We start from the raw sequence: 23,633 nt of genomic DNA, 5'->3' as shown, positions 1-23,633 counted from the left end.
ACGCACCTGTCTGAATGACCCAATTTGTTTTCTTTATGCTGCATACAGATGCGTGCAGAACTAGACCCAGCCTGCATCCGTACGCAGCGTCTTTTATGCCCCGTGTGTCTAAATATGTTTTATTGCAGAACTGGCATAGCGCGTCTCTTGCACAATAAAGAGCTCGCCTTTTTTTTTTTTTTTAGTTCCACTTTAGCCGCCGTAGTTGCTCTTCCATGACCTGCCAGGGGTCCTGCAGCTTATAGGACAAGAGCCAGTGCCATGAGGGAGGGGGCAGTGCCATCATTGGCAGAGCCAGGCATCCCCTTGTATCTAGGAGCTTGCATTGCATTGCTTGCTTGCTGCTGCTCACCTGAGTCTCTTCTGCACTACCCAGCTGTGTCCAGCAGGTGTCGCTGGCTGGCTATGGGATTGAACAGGGGGGAGGTGTGGCAGGCCAGAGACAGAAAGACATAGGGAGGGAGGGAGAGGAGAGAGGAGAGGAGAGGAGAGCCAGGAGCCTGAGCTTGTCTGTGGCTGGAGAGGAGCAGGAAGAATGGAGGGGTGACCATTAGGGGAGCATGGGGCGAGCTATGCAGGCAGGGATGCCTGGTGGGGGGCTGCGCTGGCCCGGCCTGGTCCTGATGGTGATGTTCTGCATCCGTTGCCATGGCAAATCTCTAGGAGAGCCCCCGATGCCTCAGGGTAAGTCTATGGGATGTGAAGACAATAGGAAGGGTGGCACTGTGGGGGGGTCAGAGGACGAGCGAGGAGAGATCACCCATGGCTGCCATCCTGGGGGGTGGGGGGGGGGGGGTATATCACAAGGGGGGGGGGGGGGGCTCTATTGTTTTCATTTTTTATTCTTTTTTTGGGGGGGGGGGGGTCCTTCAAGTCATTCATGGATTGGTGGGCTGATAGCAGACGGGGGAGGGGGGAGCACCCGTTCTGTGATTGGTTGAGATTTATCGGGGGGCTGCATTGCCCCCCCCCCCTTCCCGTTCATATTTTGGGAAGGGGGGGTGCCTGTGCATTGGTTTTGGCGGATGACCGTAGTGGATGGGAGGGGGGGAGGGGAGTCGGTCTCCGGGGTAAATCTCGCCTGTGATGTAATGGGTGGGGATGGATTTGGGGGTGTACGGCTCCATCTGCCATTGTCAATTTTTTGAAAATTATGATTTTTTTTTTTTTTTTTTTTTCACCTGGCGACAGTAAAGTGAGATCTGATTGGTCCCCGTGGGGGTTATGGCGCTGCCCTGGCGTCTGCTATTTGTTGATAATCACAGCTGCTTAGCGTTTTTTTTTTTTTAAGTGACTTAATTGGGTGGCGGCAGGCGAAGGGTTAAGTGTTTGGATGTTATGTGACCTTGTGGGGGGGCTTAAAAAACCCCACAAGGATGGGAGGGGGGGTAGGGGAATGTTACCGTGTGTGTGTGTGAGGTCACTCCGGGGAATACGGATAGTGAGTGTCTTCGCCCCCCCCCCCCCCCCGTCAGCTGTCCTCAGTACCAGCTGTCCCCCCCACAGATGTCTGTCTCCGGGCTGAGACGGATGAATCGCCAAAGATGCCGAGCTGTTGCCCCTAGCAACAAAGCAGGTTCCTAGTTGGCTTCCAAAGATGAAATTCGATTGGCCGTTTTGCACGAGGCGGCAGTGTGCTTTCTGTTCAGCAGCCTCGAGAAGTAGCGTATTGCAGCTGGTCAGCGGTCATCTGTGTAATGGCCATACACTATACAATCTGATTGTACTGTCTCTTTACAGCTGGCCATACACTATACAATCTGATTGTACTGTCTCTTTACAGCTGGCCATACACTATACAATCTGATTGTACTGTCTCTTTACAGCTGGCCATACACTATACAATCTGATTGTACTGTCTCTTTACAGCTGGCCATACACTATACAATCTGATTGTACTGTCTCTTTACAGCTGGCCATACACTATACAATCTGATTGTACTGTCTCTTTACAGCTGGCCATACACTATACAATCCGATTTTACTGTCTCTTTACAGCTGGCCATACACTCTACAATCTGATTGTACCGTCTCTTTACAGCTGGCCATACACTGTACCAGTGATGGCGAACCTTGGCACCCCAGATGTTTTGGAACTACATTTCCCATGATGCTCATGCTCTCTGCAGTGTAGAAGAGCATCATGGGAAATGCAGTTCCAAAACATCTGGGGTGCCGAGGTTCGCCATCACTGGGATATACAATCTGATTGATTATACAATTTAAATGCACAGTTTCTTTAAAGCCAGCCATACACTATATAATCCAATTGTACTGCTCCTGCACTCTGTAGTGTAGATGAGTATCATGGGAAATGTAGTTCCAAAATATCTGGGGTGCCAACGTTCGCCATCACTGGGATATACAAACTGATTGTATTGTCTCTTTACAGCTGGCCATACACTCTACCAGTAATGGTGAAACTTGGCACCCCAGATGTTTTGGAACTACATTTCCCATGAAGCTCATGCACTCTGCAGTGTAGTGGAGCATCATGGGAAGTGTAGTTCCAAAACATCTGGGGTACCAAGGTTCACCATCACTGGGCTATACAATCTGATTGTACCGTCTCTTTACAGCTGGTCATACACTATACCAGTGATGGCGAACTTTGGCACCCCAGATGTTTTGGAACTACATTTCCCATGATGCTCATCCACTCTGCAGTGTAGTGGAGCATCATGGGAAATGTAGTTCCAAAACATCTGGGGTGCCAAGGTTCTCCATTACTGCTCTATACAATCCGATTGTACTGTCTCTTTTTACAGCTGGCCATACACTATACAATCTGATTGTACGCTGTCTGTACATTTTCCATCAGAGTTATGTAATATGAAGGCAAACCTAAACAATCAATTTTATTCCAAAATCAGACAGGCTCTATTACTATGTAGTTGATCTAGGGCAGGGATATGCAATTAATGACCTCCAGCTGTTACAGAACTACAAGTCCCATGAGGCATAGCAAGACTCTGACAGCCACAAGCATGACGCCCAGAGGCAGAGGCATGATGGGACTTGTAGTTTTGCAACAGCTGGAGGTCTGCTAATTGCAGATCCCTGATCTAAAGGATGTTGTACACATACATTATACAATTCTCATATTCAATTTCCTTTAGATTTACCTTCAACTATGTAGTGCAAGGACCTGCCTGGTTGCATACAAATTGGAAGTGTTGTTATATGGTTTTGGTAAAACTAAAGGAAGATTGTATAATGTATTGCCAGCCTTAAAGCGGAGGTCCACCCTAAAGTGGACCTTCCGCTCATCGGAACCCTCCCCCCCTCCGGCGCCACAATTGGCACCTTTCAGGGGGGAGGGGGTGCAGGTACCTGTACAGTACAGGTATCTGCATCCACTTCCTGGATAGCTCTCTGCGGAAAGGGGGCGTACATTACGCCCCTTTCCGAAGGTCCCCCGCTGCCTGCTGGGAAACACACAGATCCCAGAGGCAGCGGGTCCATTCTTATTGCGCAGCGTGACTCGCGCATGCGCAGTAGGGAACCGGGAAATGAAGCCGAAAGGCTCCACTTCCTGATTCCCATACCCAAGATGGCGGCGGCAGCACCCGAGAGACGATTGAGAGATCGGCTTCGGGTGCCGACATCGCGGGCGCGCTGGACAGGTAAGTGTCACTATTTTAAAAGTCAGCAGCTGCAGTATTTGTAGCTGCTGGCTTTTAAAAAAAAAAGAAAAAAACGCGGAGTCCCGGCGGACTCCCGGCGGACTCCCGCTTTAAAGTGAACCTTCAGTCATTTTTTCATCTTTCCATCTATTAAATCTTCTGCCCTTGTTGTTTTATCTTTGGATAGTCAAACATTTTTTTTCTGCCAGTAAATCCCTTATACAGCCGACTTCCTGTTTCTTGTCTGGTCATAAGTCTAGGACAGTGATGGCGAACCTCGGCACCCCAGATGTTTTGGAACTACATTTCCCATGATGCTCCACTACACTGCAGAGTGCATGAGCATCATGGGAAATGTAGTTCCAAAACATCTGGGGTGCCAAGGTTTGCCATCACTGGTCTAGGATTATGACGTCATGCACAGCACTCCCTCTCACTCTTGTAAGAGTTTTCCAGGAAGGGAGGGAGGATGAGCCATAAGAGGGCCAATGAGAGCTGCAGAGCTGGAGGTTTGCCTCTGTGTGTCTGTGTAAATCCAGGAAGTTAACAGGCGTCAGCTTCAACTGCCCACAGTTAAAATGACTGCAGCTAGACTCAGTGGAGGGAGATTTCTGCAGCATATTTGGCAAGTATAGAATCATAGTATATATAAAATAATATGCAAAGTGGTTGGAGGGAAGCTTCAGAATGGCAAAGATGTTTTTTATTACAAATTATGTGAGCAGACTGCACTTCCTATACATGTACAATCTCCTTTAGATCTGCCACTTAGTACAAGGACTTGCTTGATTCGATACAAATTGAATGAATTGTTAGGTTTGTCCTCACGTTACATCATTTTGGGAAATCTAAACGAGATTGCACAGAGATTGTACATTCAGATTGTGTAGTGTATGATCAGCCTTGGACCTACCACCAGCACCTGCCTGGTTGGAAACAAATGCAATGGACTGTTTAGCGTTATCCTTCTGTCTATTGCATAGTTTTGGTAAGTTTAATGCTTATCTGATTGACGATCAATTAGAGCAAAGCGATCAAATCGGCATACAATCGAATAGGCACAATTCAATCTAACCGAGTTGGTTGGTCCGGGCAGAAGAATTGTGTTGCATCGATCGGCAGAACCGGGGTGCTTAGTTCATGACTAGGATTGTATTTCGATCTCTCATATCATGCGATTGCATGGGGGAAACCAGCCATGTGATCGATAGTCATATCTCCCAACCAAAATCCTCTTCCCTGTGCGTATCCAACGATTGGGTTTGCCGACTATGAATTGATTATTCCTACCAGAAGAGATTGTTCAGGAAAAAAAAAATTGTTTACCAAAGGGAGTATGGCCACCATAAAGCTGCCCATACACTGTACAACCTGAGATTTACCAAAACAATGTAATCTGAGGACAAACCTTAACATTCCATACAATTTGTATCCAATCAGATGGGCCCTTACACTACATAATTGATGGCAGATCTTGGGCCCTGTTTATATGATTTGGAATTGCAGGCAAATTCGCTGCGATTCTGACAGAGATTCCAAACAGCAGCGGAACGCGAGTCTGGGTGTCGTTATTCTTAATGGCGCCCTAGAAATGGTGCGATTCTGCTGCGATTGTCACCTGCTCAATCGTGGCAAAATGTGCGTTTAAAAATCTCGCTAAGCTTGTTGACCACAAAAAGGAGATTCTTCTGGGGTGACCAACGCACATAAGGCAGGCCATTGAAGCCAGTAATCCTATGTGCAAAATGTGTGAACGGGACCTAAAGGAGATGATTGTACAGAGATTGCGCAGTCAGATTGTATACTGAATGGCCAACGCAATACGTATACAGTATCTCACAAAAGTGAGTACACCCCTAATGAAAATGTCCAAATTGGGCCCAAAGTGTCAATATTTTGTGTGGCCACCATTATTTCCCAGCACTGCCTTAACCCTCCTGGGCATGGAGTTCACCAGAGCTTCACAGGTTGCCACTGGAGTCCTCTTCCACTCCTCCCATGATGAGATCACAGAGCTGGTGGATGTTAGAGACCTTACGCTCCTCCACCTACTGTTTGAGGATGCCCCACAGATGCTCAATAGGGTTTATGTCTGGAGACTTGCTTGGCCAATCACCTTTACCCTCAGCTTCTTTAGCAAGGCAGTGGAGGTGTGTATGGGGTCGTTATCATGTTGGAATACTGCCCTGTGGCCCAGTCTCCAACGGGAGGGATCATGCTCTGCTTCAGTATGTCACAGTACATGTTGGCATTGATGGTTCCCTCAATGAACTGTAGCTCCCCAGTGCCGACAGCACTCATGCAGCCCCAGACCATGACACTCCCACCACCATGGATGACTGTAGGCAAGACACACTTGTCTTTGTACTCCTCACCATGCTTGACACCATCTGAACCAAATAATTTTATCTTGGTCTCATCAGACCACAGGACACGGTTCCAGTAATCTATGACCTTAGTCTGCTTGTCCATCTTGTAGATCATCTTTAGAAGAGGATTCCTTCTGGGACGACAGCCATGTAGACCAATTTGATGCAGTGTGCGGCGTATGGTCTGAGTACTGACAGGCTAAACCCCCCCCCCACCCTTTCAACCTCTGCAGCAATGTTGGCAGCACTCATACGTCTATTTCCCAAAGACAACCTCTGGATATGACGCTGAGCACGTGCACTCAACTTCTTTGGTCGACCATGGCGAGGCCTGTTCTGAGTGGAACCCGTCCTGTTAAACCGCTGTATGGTCTTGGCCACCGTGCTGCAGCTCAGTATCAGGGTCTTGGCAATCTTCTTATAGCCTAGGCCATCTTTCTGTAGAGCAACAATTCTTTTTTCAGATCCTCAGAGAGTCCATTGCCATGAGGTGCCATGTTGAACTTCCAGTGACCAGTATGAGAGAGTGAGAGCGATAACACCAAATTTAACACACCTGCTTCCCATTCACACCTGAGACCTTGTAACACTAATGATGACACCGGGGAGAGAAAATGGCTAATTGGGCCCAATTTGGACATTTTCACTTAGGGGTGTACTCACTTTTGTTGCCAGCAGTTTAGACATTAATGGCTGTGTGTTGAGTTATTTTGAGGGGACAGCAAATTGACACTGTTATACAAGCTGTACACTCACTAATTTACATTGTAGCAAAGTGTCATTTCTTCAGTGTTGTCACATGAAAAGATATAATAAGATATTTACAAAAATGTGAGGGGTGTACTGAGATAGTGTGTATACATTGCAGCTTTGAAGTGGTTTACCAGGATTATGACTAAAGCTCTCAGCCATATCCCTGGTATTTGTTTTTCAGCTGGCCTTCTCCTAAAAGCGTTTCCAAGCGGCCCATGAGCCTCTGGAGTGGCGGGTGCGGACGTCCCTCCCCCTCCCATTGCTCACCGGTGTTTCTCAGATTTACTATTTCCCGAGAAAAACGATCCAATGGTGTGACCAGCTACTCCCATAGGCAATCAAAAAGTAGATACTCTTTGATCTCCTCTATGGTCTTGGAGGACTGGAGCGACGTCATGATGTCACTTTCGGTCCAGGCTGGATGTAAATCTTTTTTTTTTTTTTAACCACTTGCAGACCGGACCATTTTGCTGGTCAAAGACCAGACCACTTTTTGCGATTCGGCACTGCGTCGCTTTAACTGACAATTGCGCGGTTGTGCGACGTGGCTCCCAAACAAAATTGACTTTCTTTTTTTCCCACAAATAGAGCTTTCTTTTGGTGGTATTTGATCACCCCTGCGGTTTTTATTTTTTGCGCTATAAACAAAAATAGAGCGACAATTTTGAAAAAAACGCATTATTTTTTACTTTTTGTTATAATAAATATCCCCCAAAATTATATAAAAAAACATTTTTTTCCCTCAGTTTAGGCCGATACGTATTCTTCTACATATTTTTGGTAAAAAAAATCGCAATAAGCGATTATTGATTGGTCTGCGCAAAAGTTATAGCGTTTACAAAATAGGGATAGTTTTATAGCATTTTTATTAATAATTTTTTTTTTTTTTACTAGTAATGGCGGCGATCAGCGATTTTTATTGGGACTGCGACATTGTGGGGGACCCATCGGACATTTTTGACACATTTTTGGTACCATTGTCATTTATACAGTAATCACTGCTATATAAATGCAGGGATTCCTGTGTAAATGACACTGGCAGTGAAAGGGTTAACCAGTGGGTGGCAGTGTAGGGGTTAAGTGTTCCTAGGGGTGTGTTACTAACTGTGGGGGGGTTGGGCTTTCATTTAGTGAACACTGATCTCTGCTCCAATCACATGGAGCAGAGATCAGCGTCACTAGTTGCTAGGCAGAATGGAGAAATGCTGTTTACACGGCATTTCCTCCATTCGGCCGCTCCGTGAGACGATCGTGGGGATGCCCGCGGCGATCGAGTCCGCGGGTCCCGCAACCGGACTCACGGGGGTCCCGACCAGCGCTGGAGCGCGCCGCCGGCGGCGCGCTCCTGATGGCAGGGCGGCATTGAATATTGGACGTACCTGTACGCCAATATGCCTGCCCGTGCCATTCTGTCGACGTACATCGTCGTGCGCTGGTCGGGAAGTGGTTAAGCAAAAGGTAAAAAACATTTTTTTTTCTTTGATCTTTTGCTTTTAAAGGTAAAGGAGAGATTTGGGATCTTTTAAACCCCAGATCTCTCCACAAAGAGGACCTGTCATCCTTATTTCTATTACAAGGGATGTTAATATTTCTTGTAATAGGAATAAAAGTGATACAAAAAAATAAGGGACAGTATAAAAATAAAAAGCAAAATAAATAAGATTTTTTTTTTTTTTTAAAAGCACTCCTATCCCTTTGTGCTCGCATGCAGAAGCAAACACATGGACGGTGCTCAGAGGTGGGTAGGGGGTGGGATCAGGGGACGGTGCTCAGAGGTGGGTAGGGGGTGGAATCAGGGGGCGGTGCTCAGAGGTGGGTAGGGGGTGGGATCAGGGGACGGTGCCCAGAGGTGGGTAGGGGGTGGGATCAGGGGACGGTGCCCAGAGGTGGGTAGGGGGTGGGATCAGGGGACGGTGCTCAGAGGTGGGTAGGGGGTGGGATCAGGGGACGGTGCTCAGAGGTGGATAGGGGGTGGGATCAGGGGACGGTGCCCAGAGGTGGGTAGGGGGTGGGATCAGGGGACGGTGCCCAGAGGTGGGTAGGGGGTGGGATCAGGGGACGGTGCTCAGAGGTGGGTAGGGGGTGGGATCAGGGGACGGTGCTCAGAGGTGGATAGGGGGTGGGATCAGGGGACGGTGCCCAGAGGTGGGTAGGGGTGCAGAAAAGCTGTGACTCAGTAGGGGGGTGTACCTACACCTATTCTCCAAGAAAAAAAGTCCTGCATGCACGCATATTAGATGGTGTTGGCACCACATGTGAGGTATCGGCACGAATGTTAGAGCAGGAGGAATAATTCTTTTTACGTTTAAAGTGTCCCCTATGGCGATTTTTAAGTACCATAGTTTGTCGCTATTCCACGAATGTCTACAATTTTAAAGCCTGACATGTTACTTATCCTAACATCATCTTTACAAAAAATTTTGGTATGTTCTGTTGTTTTGTTTTGTTTTTTAATGTATTTTTTCACAAAAAATTGCATTTGCAAAGCTGCTGCGCAAATACCATGTGACATAAACAATTGCAACCATCACCATTTTAATCCCTAGGGTATCTGCTAAAAAAATATGAATATATATAATGTTTTGGGGTTCTATGTAAATTTTTTTGTAAACAAAAAGTGCCGGCAAAAAAAGCTTGGTCTTCCATGTGGTTAAAGGAGATTGTACAGTCAGATTGTATAGTGTATGATCAGCTATGAGACAATTGTACAGTCAGATTGTATAGTGTATGATCAGCTATGAGACGATTGTACAGTCAGATTGTATAGTGTATGATCAGCTATGAGACGATTGTACAGTCAGATTGTATGGTGTTTAATCTGCTTAATGGAGATCAGATTGTATGGTGAGCTTTATAGAAGGTGATCTTTGGATATAGACACAGACGTCGGGGACATCTTCCAGTATTTGGGTCCTCATAGCTCGGTGATGGTCCTAAAGTCGCTCTATAATAGATGATTTTTTTTCTCTTTCGTTCTATTTTGTTGCTGACTCTGTGATTTCAGCTCTTCCTCCTCAGGGAGGTTGTCAGGTGTTAGACGTGTAAATGAGATGTTCCCGGTCCCCGAGGACTGATACAGAGGTGGCTTGCAGCCTGCATTATAGCAACCAATCAGCTGTCTGCTTACAAGATGTACAAACTTGAAACGTAGTCCCTATAGTGCGTTATTCTCCCCATAGAGTCCCATGTATAAATCTGTACCCACTAAAAAGGTAAGAATAATTTTATTTAAAGCTGAACTTTGGGTAAAACCAAAAACTCAAGAACCCGGACCTGATCCCCCGCAGCCTCTTCTTGCTGTCATTACCAGCCACTGTGATGTCATCAAGTACAATGCAGGGCCAAGAGGGGTTGGGGGGAGGCAGGTAGAATAAACACGTCTAGCGTCTATGCGCGTTTGTCATTTTTTCCGCTCAAATACTCCCCTTCTGAACACAAGTGGTGATTTTTTTTTTTTTTGTCCCTGAACGCCGTTAGTATGCAAGACAAGATCCAGGCATATGCCCTTTGGACAAAAATCTGACGCTTGGTTGGCCAACAGTCAGATCGTGTGTACGAGGCTTTAGAGTGTTTCTACAGGCAGAAGGTTTTGTACCTTTAAGTGGAGCTCCCCCCATTATACTTACCTGAGCCCCATCTCAATCCAGCAATGTGCATGAGAGCAGCGGCTCTTCTAGGTCTCTCTCTCTCCTCCTTGGTCAATCACAGCTAGTGAACCAATAATGAGAGAGCAGGGGGTGGGGCAAATGGACAATGTCGCTCTACCCAAATAAAATTGATGTCCTTTTTTTTCCCACAAATAGAGCTTTGATCTCCTCTGCGATTTTTTTTATTTTTTTATTTATTTTTATTTATTTTTTTGTGCTATAAAGAAATTAAGATCAACAATTTTGAAAAAAAAAAAAAACAATATTTTTTACTTTCTGCTATAATACATATCTAAAAGAAAAATGTAATTTCTTTTGAAAAAAAAAAGAAAAATATAAAACATCAAATTTCTTCATCAGTTTAGGCCAATATGTATTCTTCTACATATTTTTGGTAAAAAAAATCCCAATAAGCGTATATTGATTGGTTTGCGCAAAAGTTATAGCGTCTACAAAATAGGGGATAGATTTAGGAACTTTATTTTATTTTTATTTTTTTGGGCAGTAATGGCAGCAATCAGCAATTTTTAGCAGGACTGCAACATTGCGACGGACAAATATGATCCTAAAGCCCCATACACACTATCAGATTTTTTGCTGATTTATTTCCTTCAGATTTACCAAAACCATGTAGTACAAGGGCCTGCCTGATTGTATACAAATTGAAACTCCTAAGGTTTCACCTCATATTATATGGTTTTGGTAAATCTGAAGGAAAAAATGGGGCTGTTACATGGCTGGAAGAGGGAAAAGTTGGTTTACTCTCCCTATTGGCCAGAATTTAGGGTGTTTCCGGCGGGGCGGGATGAGCTTTTAGAAAAGGGTTGCAAGACACTGTCTATAACAGAGTACAGGCTTGCTGTAAAGAGAACCAGGCAAATTCAGGAAATCTACCCCCTTTACTGCCAATTCATACCTCCCAGTCATGCCTTCGCTATGTTTTTCACCTGCTAGAGCTCCCCCACTGAAACCCATATCCAAGTGGAAGCTTATGCAGGGTTAAAAAGACCCCGCCCCTCCATTTTCCATTCTCACTTTATATACGAATTAGTAAGCTTGGCTTGGGGTGGTGGCAGGTGTGGTGGTGAGTATGAGAAGCTGATTGGGGGGCGGGTTGGCAGAGTTGTGAGTGAATGTGGGGCCTGGGTCGAGTGGTGAGAGCAGGATAAGGGGACCTTAGGTAGAGCTGTGAGAGCAGGTAGGGACCCTGACAGAGTGGCGAAAGCAGGATAAGGGGTCCTATGACAAAGTAGTGAGAGCAGATGGGGCTCTGGCTGAGTAGTGAGAACAGAATAAGGAGAACTTTAGCAGAGTGGATAAGGGGACCTTTGGCAGAATGGTGAGAGCAGGATAAGGGGACCTTTTGGTAGAGCGGTGAGAGCAGGATAAGGGGACTTTTTGGTAGAGCGGTGAGAGCAGGATAAGGGGATCTTGGGCAGAGAGGTGGGAACAGGATAGGGGGACCCTTGACAGAGTTGTGGGAGCAGGATAAGGGGATCTTTGGCAGAGTGGTGGGAGCAAGATAAGGGGACCTTTGGCAGAGTGGCGGGAGCAGGATAAGGGGACCTTTGGCAGACTGTTGGGAGCAGGATAAGGGGACCTTTGGCAGACTGTTGGGAGCAGGATAAGGGGACCTTTGGCAGAGTGGCGGGATCAGGATAAGGGGACCTTTGGCAGAGTGGCGGGATCAGGATAAGGGGACCTTTGGCAGAGTGGCGGGAGCAGGATAAGAGGACCTTTGGCAGAGTGGCGGGAGCAGGATAAGGGGACCTTTGGCAGAGTGTTGGGAGCAGGATAAGGGGACCTTTGGCAGACTGTTGGGAGCAGGATAAGGGGACCTTTGGCAGAGTGTTGGGAGCAGGATAAGGGGACCTTTGGCAGAGTGTTGGGAACAGGATAAGGGGACCTTTGGCAGAGTGTTGGGAGCAGGATAAGGGGATCTTGGGCAGAGAGGTGGGAACAGGATAGGGGGACCCTTGACAGAGTTGTGGGAGCAGGATAAGGGGATCTTTGGCAGAGTGGTGGGAGCAAGATAAGGGGACCTTTGGCAGAGTGGCGGGAGCAGGATAAGGGGACCTTTGGCAGACTGTTGGGAGCAGGATAAGGGGACCTTTGGCAGACTGTTGGGAGCAGGATAAGGGGACCTTTGGCAGACTGTTGGGAGCAGGATAAGCACCTCTGCCGGGTTAGCCCCAACATCAAAATTTTTGAAAAAATCATATGCAGTTTGTTAGATCTTTGTTAGATCAGGTTAGATCAACCGTTGTTTATGTTAGATCTCACACAGAAGAAGCAATATTAACAGTTACTGGTATTTGCTGGGGGGCTAACACGTCATCAGCCCCTCTTATCAAAATATTGACCAAACTGTTAGCTATTTTGGAAGCTATTTGTTAGATTCGGTAAGATCAGTGATTAATGAGGGGGGGGGGGGGGTTGGCATAATGGTGGGAGCAGGTAGGACCTTGGCAGAGTGGTGAGAGCAGGATAAGAGGACCATTGGCATAATAGTGGGAGCAGGTAGGACCTTGGCAGAGTGGTAAAAATGTGTCTGAGTGTGTAGGGGGTGTTTGGTGGAGTAGTGAGGGGTGGGAGGGGGAATATGTGGTTTGGAATTACTTTGATTTGAAGAGTCAGTGCCCCCAAAATGAATACTGAGTTTTGGATGGATTCTGGTGGGCTGAGTCAACCCCCCGGCTTCTTTTATGTTATGTTTTGGGTGTCCCCACCCACCTCTGTGTGTCCTAGCTTCTCCGTCTACATTCTCCATAATGTGATGTACACCAAAGAAAAGCCCTTCACAATGGCCACATGGCCACAAAGGTCCAGCACCCACCAACAATTTAAATGCCAGTGTAGCGGATGACCTTTTGGACAAAATGTCATACGCATGTAAATGTAGTTTTTGCCTCAGAACAGTACTGGGGTTCTGAGGGTTAATTACATAGGTTGGCCTTGACATCAGTCTGGCCGGGCTGTGTTAGAAGTTCTGCCTGGTCATGTGAACGGTGAAGTGCACATGACAGGCCAGAACCAGGCCTGGTTGGACGTTTTGAGTATCAATCTTCTCGGAACCAATCAGTGGGAGTGCCGGGGCCCGCTGGGGAGTCTGGGAAGGGGTACTTAAGAGGTGTGGGTCACGTGTTCAAGAGAGGAGTTTGTGAGGCCCGTGTGGTCTGTTCTTGTTCCAGGACCAGGGTAGCCCCATGAGGGGTCCCGGTTACTGAGTGGTTGACATCCCACAACATGTTCCTGTTAGAGGCCCCTAATAGACCCGCCTGGTCTGGGGTAGGGATCCGTCTGTTCCTGAGTCTCGGAACCTGCTGGTCCGAGGCACAGTAACTGAGGGAGGATTCAAGGTGTCTGGGTGTGCTCTCGGCTTGGAGGGACACCACAGCTCGTGGAAGTGACCGAGGGAGGACTCCTCAGAGGAGGGCCGGCAAGTGGCATCCTGAGTGCCTGGTTACTGAGTCGGGAAGGACATTGACGAATCCACGCTTTTCCCAGTACTATTAAGGAGACAGAGAATGTTCCGGGTACTGAAGAAAAAGGTTCCTGTTCACCCTTAGTTACAACCTGTACACGTTCATAGGATTGCTTCAAGTTTTGAGTCAATGTGCTGACGGCCATGATCTCTGGCTAGAGATCTGTTCAGCTTTGAAGTACTCAGCTGCGAGTGGCTACTCTCTGGGTGGAATTAGAGACTTTGTTAGATCAGCAGTTCAAGGTGCCCGAGTTCTTCACCCGTGCCCTCTGTTCCCATGAGAGACTGTGTTATTGGATGTTACTACTGCAAAATAAACCCTTTCAAAAGGACTTTATAGTGTCAGCGTTCAAGTTGTTGGGTATCAACCCTGGGAACCCCTAGACGTGGAAGAGCAGGCCAAGCGGAGGTAACCGGTAAGCCCAGTAAGTTAAGGCCGCCCTACAAAGGGTTATGGCCGCTACACCAGTTTTGGGTGGACTAATCCTTGAAATGTTTCCAACGTGTAGAACACGTGCCCATGTATGATGTGCTGAAAGCTTGTTCTAGCGATTTTCCCAGATGACTTAGTGCTGAGTTCATCGATTTGAGTCAGTGATGGAGGAGGTGAAGACTTTCTTCCTAATACAGTAGCAGGTTTTGAATAACAGTCGGAATAAAGCTGTTGCTCCAACAACAGGAAATACGATTGTTCTTAACGCTTTATTAGGAAGATCTGCAAATTCCAGGAAGCCAGCAGGGAATGTTTATAAAACACACAAAGAATAGGGATTTTTTTTGGCATTGTATATACATATATTGATTTATGTATTGTTTCTTATTTCTTAATGAATGGTGCATTTTTTTTTAATGTTTTTTTTACATAATATAGCATTATACATATAGATTCCTGCAGCCCTCTATCTACAGCTGTTCAAGTGCAGAATTTATAAAGCTTGTCTGAGCTTGCATGGTGCGGGGAGTTGAAGTTAAACCCTGCAGAGCTCAGTGAGAGCTGATTGGAGGGAAGGGACACCCCACCCCCTTCACACAACACACAGGTACTGAGCTGAGGCTGTCAATCAAGTAGAGGTCCTTTCCCTGTCACCATTTTTCTCTTGGTGTCAGGAAAACTTTCAGAACCGACTCAGGCTAATAGCAGAGGAATGAAGCAGCAGACAGAAATGACACCTAGTGCTCTGGATTGAGATAAGTACACACTATAGAGGGGTATGATTGGTTCAGATTTACAACTGCTTTAACCTCTTGAAAACCTGTGATTGTCCATAAATGGATCGAAAATTCGGCCAGTTCAGGGATCTGAATTTCAATCCATGTCTGTCTGCTCTCGCTTGACAGAAGTCGATCTCATGATCAACTTCTGTCAAACAGGCTTGTTGGAAAATACAGTATGTCCCAAAAGTGAGTACACCCTTCACATTTTTGTAAATATTTTATTCTATCTTTTCATGTGACAACACTGAACAAAATGACACTTTGCTACAATGTATAGTAGTGAGTGTACAGCTTGTATAACAGTGTAAATTTGCTGTCCTCTCAAAATAACTCAACACACAGCCATTAATGTCTAAACTGCTGGCAACAAAAGTGAGTACACCCCTAAGTGAAAATGTCCAAATTGGACCCAATTAGCCACTTTTCCTCCCCGGTGTCATGTGACTCGTTAGTGTTACAAGGTCTCAGGTGTGAATGGGGAGCAGGTGTGTTAAATTTGAAGTTATTGCTCTCACTCACACTGGTCACTGGAAGATGATGCACTAGAAAGCCGGAAAAAAGTTTGCCGAAGACAAGCAGACTAAGGACATGGATTACTGGAACCGTGTCCAGTGGTTTGTTGAGACCAAGATAAACATATTTGGTTCAGATGGTGTCACGTGTGTGTGGCGGCAACCAGGTGAGGAGTACAAAGATAAGTGTGTCTTGCCTACAGTCAAACATGGTGGTGGGGGTGTCATGGTTTTGGGGCTGCATGAGTGCTACCGGTGTCTTGCTGAGAAAGTTCCCCCGGGGGATAAGGACCCCCCTGTACTGCGCATGTGCAGCTCTTGCGCAGTAGGAACGACTACGGCGCCGCCGAAAGTCTCTGAAGGTGAACAGCTGATCGTCAGCTCTATATGGCGCCTGCACACTACATTCTTCCCTATGTCCAGGTTCAAGCCCCACCATCCAAGTGGACATAGAGTTAGAATATTAATATGTCGAGCGCAGCGAGGCCGTGCCCAAAGTGCCGTGTACAGCTGACTCACAGGTGTTCAGCTGTGGCTATTTTCGACGGCTTCGTTGTGGTTCGTACTGCGCAAGCGCTGCACCTGCGTAGTACAGAGGGGTCATTATCCGCCGAGGGGAACTTTCTCGGCAGAACACCGGCACTGGGGAGCTACAGTTCATTGAGGGAACCATGAATGCCAACATGTACTGTGATATACTGAAGCAGAGCATGATCTCCTCCCTTCTGAGACTGGGCTGCAGGGCAGTATTCCAACATGATAATGACCCCAAACGCACCTCCACGATGACCACTGCCTTGCTAAAGAAGCTGAGGTTAAAGGTGATGGACTGGTCAAGCATGTCTCCAGACCTAAACCCTATTGAGCATCTGTGGGGCATCCTCAAATGGGAGGTGGAGGAGCGCAAGATCTCCAACATCCACCAGCTCTGTGATGTCGTCATGGAGGAGTGGAAGAGGACTCCAGTGGCAACCTGTGAAGCTCTGGTGAACTCCATGCCCAAGAGGGTTAAGGCAGTGCTAGAAAATAATGGTAGCCACACAAAATATTGACACTTTGGGCCCAATTTGGACATTTTCACTTAGGGGTGTACTCACTTTTATTGACAGCAGTTTAGACATTAACCACTTGGGATCTGCGCTATTGCCAAATGACGGCATTAGCGCGGATCTACTTTTCCGGGACTACGTCTATTGACGTCGTCCCGGGTACGAGCGGCCTGCACGCGCCCTGAGGGGCGCGCGCGGCGCGCTCTGTGATCGGCGAGTCCGTGAGACTCGCCTGATCACCGATCCGTGCAAGGGGTCGATCCCGACCCCTTATCACGTGATCAGCTGTCAGCCAATGACAGCTGATCATGTGATAGAACGGAGCCGGTAATCGGCTATTATTCCTCCTCGCGCTGACAGCGCGAGGAGAGAAAAAAAAAGCCGATCACCGGCGGCCGTGATCGGGACATCAGTCCCGATCACGGCCAGCAATACAGCTGACCACCTGCCCCCTGCCAGTGCCCACCTGCCCACCGCAGTGCCATCCTGAATAAAAGTAAGTGCCCCCCAGCAGTGCCCATAGTGCCCACAGTGCCACCCACAGTGCCATCCAGCAGTGCCACCAACAGTGCCACCCACAGTGCCCACAATGTGCCTCAAAGGTGCTGCACCCCAGTGCCGCCCATCAGTGCCCAGCAGTGCCGCCCATCAGTGCCCAGCAGTGCCACCTATCAGAGCCACCTATCAGTGCCCATCAGTCCCATCTATCAGTGGTACCTATCAGTGCCCATCCGTGCCACCCATCCGTGCCACTTATCCGTGCCACCCATCCATGCCATCTTATCTGTGCCCATCTTTGCCCATCAGTGCCGCCTTATCTGTGCCCATCGGTGCCGCCTTATCTGTGCCTATTAGTGCCGCCTTAACTATGCCTATCAGTGCCCACCAGTGCAGCCTATCAGTGCCCACCAATGCAGCCCATCAGTGCCCACCAATGCAGCCCATCAGTGCCCACCAATGCAGCCATCAGTGCCGCCTAATCAGCGCACTTCAATGAAGGAGAAAAATGACCCGTTTGCAAAATTTTATAACAAACTATTAAAACATGATTTTTTTTTATTTATTTTTTTGCATCTTTTTTTGTTTGTTTAGCAAAAAATAAAACTCCGAGCTGTAACTAAATACCACCAAAAGAAAGCTCTATTTGTGGGAAAAAAATGATAAAAATTTCATTTGGGTACAGTGTTGTATGCCCGCGCAATTGTCATTCAAAGTGCATCAGCGCTGAAAGCTGAAAATTGGTCTGGGACTGAGGGGGGTTTAAGTGCCCAGTAAGCAAGTGGTTAATGGCTGTGTGTTGAGTTATTTTGAGGGGACAGCAAATTTACACTGTTATACAAGCTGTACACTCACTACTTTACATTGTAGCAAAGTGTAATTTCTTCAGTGTTGTCACATGAAAAGATAGAATAAAATATTTACAAAAATGTGAGGGGTGTACTTACTTTAGTGAGATACTGTATATACATTGCGGCTTTGAAGTGGTTTACCAGGATTATGACTAAAGCTATCAGCCATATCCCTGGTATTTGTTTTGTACACACAAAGTGTAATTTTTTTCAGTGTTGTCACATGAAAATATATAATAAAATATCTACATAAATGTGAGGGGTGTACTCACTTTTGAGAGATAATGTAAATACTGCACATAAAAGTATCAGATGGCCTCCTGCGTCAGGACTACATGCAGGGGCGACCTGTCCATTAATGGCGCAGGGGCGCCACCCCCCCGTCTACCGCTGCCCCCCATTCATTCGTCTGGCCCCTTTCAGGACACTGGCGCATGAATTCCAATGTGTTGTTTTTTTAAGCACCGATTAGAGCCAGAGGCTCTAATAGGCTTCAATATAGAGTGGGCTCGGGTTGCAGAGAATGCGCTCCAATCCCACTCAGGTGTGTTATAACAGCAAATGAATATTGACACTGATCCTCCTCCCGGCCAATCAGGAAGCGGGTTTTGACACTGGTCACCTGATTGGCTGAAAGAACAGGCAATCCTACTGGAGAGGAGGAGCTGGAAGCTGCCATGGAGAAGAGGACATGGAGCCGCTGCACCACACTGCCTGCCAACTGCCAACTGCTACAATGGGGTAATTGTCAGACCGACCGGCAAACAGTGGGGGGGGGGCGGGGGGGATGGGTGGTTGTTTGTCTCCCCCCCCCCCAAATCGGGACAAAATCCCGTGATTCTTCATACCCAGCCCATAATGCGCATGCATGCCTGCTTCTTTTGAAGAACATGCACTGTTCACCCAATAATGGCCTTCTGCATCAGGACTACATGTCCCATGATTCCTCACCCAGCCCATAATGCACATGCAAGCCTATTTTAAAAACATCAGTTGACCTTCTGAGTTGGGACCCTATGTTCTCTGATTCCTCATAACCTGCCTATAATGCGCATGCGTGCCTGCTCTAAAAGTATCAAGAGATCTACATCAGGACTAGAAGTCCCATGAATCCTCATGCTCAGTTCATAATGTTCATAACTACCCCCTGTAATAAAGCTTCCTCCTCCCAAACCTTCATAGTTCTGGATGGGAGTGCACACATCAGGGTGGCTACGATGAGGCTCCAAGTAAACCCTGCATGGCAGTGTAGCCACCCTTCAGGTGGAAATACTAGGGGCATTGATTTTTTTTTTTTTTTTTTTTGCAGGATTGTACTGCAATAGATATAATAACAGATACAGGAGTCATGGAGTTACATATACCATTTTTTTCACAAGGGCTTAATAACACTTTGTAATCATGGGCATTTGAGTAAGTAGGACAGTATGACCTGTGGATCTTATCTATGTCCCATGGGTCTGCAGTATGTAAGTGAACCCACTACGGGTTTTACACTGCACAGCCTAGTGTAAAGGCACTTTGTACACTCCTAAGATAGAAAGCCATGTTGAAGATTTCTGCACCAGCCATGAAACCACCATGGTTATGGCAAGGTGGTGGAGAAGGTGCCATTGGCCAAGTTTGGAAATATGGGTTATGTTGCTGACCCATCAGATGCTATCACCTAAACCTATCACTGTTTATCACATGGGAGTCTTAGCTGTTTCGGGTCACTAGGTCCGTTTGTCAAAGGTTTGAGGTGATATTGGATATAGGAAACCCCTTTAATCATGAGATTCGGCTCTGGCTAATCTGGCTAAGACATGTCATATGTCACACCTTGTAGTCATTATGAGCTGTCTACAGTAGCGATGATCTGTTGGGAATTAACTGGTAGCTGGGGACACCGTTGTGTTCACATGGAGGTGTTTTGTATGTCTGACAAGTCTTTTTTTAGCTTGGCTGCGTTATTTTTGTCGTGTTTCCAGCTCTCTACCATGTTTAAACCTGACTTAAGCAGGTCAGACGGTGTGCATTGTGTCTCTTCTTCCACCAGTGTGCTATCCTCAGACTAATTGTTCATGTCATTTATCTTCTGCTGTCTTCTTTCCACCTTACTAATTCCTTTTCAGTCTTCCCGTCTCCTGCATTGTGTCTTCATCTTGTGTGTGTGTGTGTACCAATGGCGGCGATTGAAAAGAAACGTCTCTTTATTACTAATAGAGTAGAAGCTGCTTGGTTGGTACGGGCAGCACAAGCTGATGATAGTAGTTTATACAGCGTGTAGGTGGGGTGCAGCACGGTGTGGAGGCAATAACACACATAGGCCACGTGCAATTAAAGAAGTTATATTTAAATACTGCATAAACATTTCACAATAAACCCGGTGGGAAGACAGCCCAATTGGGAGCACTCACTAGTCCAACAGCGTGTAGAGAACAGGTTAGAGCCAAACTGACAACGCCTGTTAATTGGGGTAGAATACGGCATGGCCGCCTCGTGCCCTGAGTGGGAAGATGTCCAGAGAAGTTGCGAGCCCCTTTCTTTCCCTCCTCATCTGGAACCTTTCTCTACCGCTAGTTCTGTTCCTACCGGGCGGGGTACCTGTGCCTACCCACTCACAAAATGTGCGCCAAGCCCAGGAGCCAGGGCCCTAAACAGGCTCTGTCTGACCCAAGATGGCTACCAGAGTCACATGGGGTCACAACATCCAACCGGATAGCTTCCCTAGTGTTCCAGGAATCCAAAGAGCAAGGATCTGCAATTAGCGGACCTCCAGCTGTTACAAAACTACAAGTCCCATCATGCTTCTGCCTCTGGGTGTCATGCTTGTGGCTGTCAGAGTCTTGCTATGCCTCATGGGACTTGTAGTTCTGCAATAGCTGGAGGTCCGCTAATTGCATATCCTTGCCATAGAGGAACCACGTTCCTCTTGACTCCCTCTCCGACTGTACCAATGATGCAGATGAGCGCCACCTACAGTGGAGAAAGTAGACTTCACCCGCCTGCAAGCGTATTTTATTCATATTTTTCTCCACATTTACATGCAGGCCAAGGTGTCCAGAAAAGTGACCGAATTTGGACACACTATAAGGGCTTCTTTGCAGATACACTGTCATTTTGCCCTGCATGGGTAATGTGACTTTGGGGGGGGGGGGGGGATTACTAAAACTGGAGAGTGCAAAATCTGGTACAGCTGTGCATAGAAACCAATCAGCTTCTAGGTTTTATTATCAAATCTGAATTGAACAAGCTGAAGTTGGAAGCTGATTGGCTACCATGCACAGATGCCCCATATTGCACACTTCAGTTTTAGTAAATCTCCCCCATGTCTCTTTAGCATTTATATGGGTGGAAAATGGGCATTGTTAGCAGCCTCCTGACCACCCAATTACAAAATAAAATGGCAGCTGCTCAGATCTATTATAATTGCCTTGAAGCTTTGTTCCATGGCACAGTAAATTGAACTCAGCATTTCACGTTTTGACAAGTGGCACCTCACTGCAACCAATTGACTTCAATGGGCACGTTTGGCAAGTGACACTGCCTGCCAGATATGACATGCCAAGGTAAACTTGCTGCATGGTGAAGCGAAGCACCCTCCACCAACTTGCCATGCAAAACTTTCCATGGAGTGAAAAAAAAAATCGAAAAAACAGGCATTTAGGAGACGGCCGTATACTTAACACTTCTGAAAAGCAATTCACCGCAGAACCCATTTCAAATGGGCTGCAAAATCGCTGCCAGCCTACAGCTGTTGTTTTGTCATTTTCTTGCTATGGATAACAGCTTAGCGCTGTTATAAATAAGTCTGTTGAAAGCAAAGCACTGTAATTCATTGAGGTCCATCAAAAAAAAAATACAAAAAATACTTTGACTGCTTTAAATTGATACAAGATGAAATCTGATTGGTTAGAAGGAGATGCTGCTGCCATAATCATTGCTCTTTGCCCTGCCTTATTGATTAACCTTCTCTTGCCTTGGTTATAAATGTCCTCTATTTTTTAGTATTCTTTCCTAGTATCTCCTCTCGTACGTGTACCCTTCTTCTTCTCTGTCTCCCTCTGCCTCGGGTTTAAATGATTTGAATGAGGCCGTTACCGGGGCAACGGGGACACTCCGCCGTACCATTCACATCCAATGAATGCCTGGGAGATTGTCCCAAATGCTGTCACCTTGTCACAGTTTACATGCCCATCGAAGACAAGGCACTAGTGTAGAAACAAGAAGAGAGGTGTACATGGTAGGACTGGACAAACGGGCATCATGGACTATGCAAACCTACAAATAAAACCATTCAAGTAGACCTGTAAGCTGGTACATTTAGGGCACAAGAAAGGGTTTTCCTGATTGTCTGTAAATGCAGTACTTACCTACCTACCACAACAACGTGTGTTGCAGTGCTTTGCATTTATGTCCAAAGGCATCCCATTGTGCATACATACAGTAACAAACACACTGCAATATGCGTGTTCAATTAATCAAATTTTTTTTTTTATCGATTAATCGACTGGTTTTTATTAATTATAATGCACATACAGATCCAACTACTTTTTAGCTGATCTCCTTGCATTGCAACTCTGCATTAGTCAGTAGTAAATGTGGTTTATAATATATACAATCACCCGACACTAGTTCGTTTCCATAATCCATGACTTAACTTCACAGTTCACACAAATACGTTTTAAATTCAAACCGTAGCACTGACGCAAGTCATTTTTTTCCACAGTAGTGTGACAATCCCTCCACCTCCGGTCTAACTAATCACTCTCACCTTATGGCATGGACCCCTGTGCAAACAGGTGGAGGAGGGTTTACACCGACCATAAACTTCTCTCACATCTCCTTAGATCTCAACAAGGACGCCAGGTCATGGGTAGAAAGAAAAGATCTAAGTGCTCACTGCTTAAGTATAAGATTAAATTTTTGTGTTCAAACACAAACTACTCACATAAAGATGATAAAAACACAGCATGTAAAGCCGACAATCGTGTTAGCTCCGTAGGGCGGCAGTAGGTGACATCCTCCCCCATACCCGTTACGTTCAATCAGAACTTCAAAGTCACCGGAGTCCAACCCCCTTCCCTTCATTAGCAGACGGAGGCACTTGGGGAAGGGGGGAGGAGTCCAGTGACGTCGATGTCTGTGACATCACAGGAACTCCCTGAAGACCCAGAAGCCGGCGGAGAGATGAGTACCGATCAAACGAATTTTGATTGATCAAAAAAATTAATCGAGGAACTAATCTTTAATTTCCACAGCCCTAATATTATATATATATACCATGTGTATGTATAAAAAATCCCCCCCCCCCTTCTCATTCCGCCTTCCCAAACTGTATAGCTGGGTTGTGCACAAAAACACTTACACACCCGCCAATCCAGCAATGTTCTCTGCCATAGCACACCCGATCCTACTCTGTCATTTTCTGATGTCATCAGAGGGGTCCGACAGTCTCTTCCAGGTTCTCGCAGTCAGGATTATGCCTAGGCATGTTATTTGGGAGGAGGGACACTGCAAAAACCATGAATGGACAACCGGCCCACCTGATGGCACAGCACATGCACCAAAGAGTACCCAGGGACCTCCTGTAAACAACTGTAAACATTCTCATCTAGATGAGAATACAGGAAGGGTGGGCAGCAGT

At 46.6% G+C, this 23,633-nt stretch overlaps 1 protein-coding gene across 5 annotated transcripts in view; it reads left to right on the top strand.

Annotated features, from left to right (window-relative positions):
- The first annotated feature begins 463 nt into the window (after positions 1-463).
- Positions 464-23,633, top strand: part of FAM171A2 (family with sequence similarity 171 member A2) — a 74,619-nt gene continuing 51,449 nt past the window's right edge. For 4 of the 5 annotated variants that reach the window (XM_077460109.1, XM_077460110.1, XM_077460112.1 and 1 more), the window contains exon 1: positions 464-684. In XM_077460109.1, coding sequence (XP_077316235.1) covers positions 561-684 — 124 coding nt within the window. In that variant the 5' untranslated portion in view covers positions 464-560. The remainder of the gene's footprint in view (positions 685-23,633) is intronic. The other variant, XM_077460111.1, reaches the window with a different exon arrangement.

The sequence above is a fragment of the Lithobates pipiens genome, unplaced genomic scaffold, assembly GCF_037356315.1.
Source record: "Lithobates pipiens isolate NorthernLeopardFrog02 unplaced genomic scaffold, aLitPip1_a1.2 Scaffold_28, whole genome shotgun sequence".
Lineage (NCBI taxonomy): Eukaryota > Metazoa > Chordata > Amphibia > Anura > Ranidae > Lithobates > Lithobates pipiens.
This window is presented reverse-complemented; position numbering and strand designations above follow the sequence as displayed.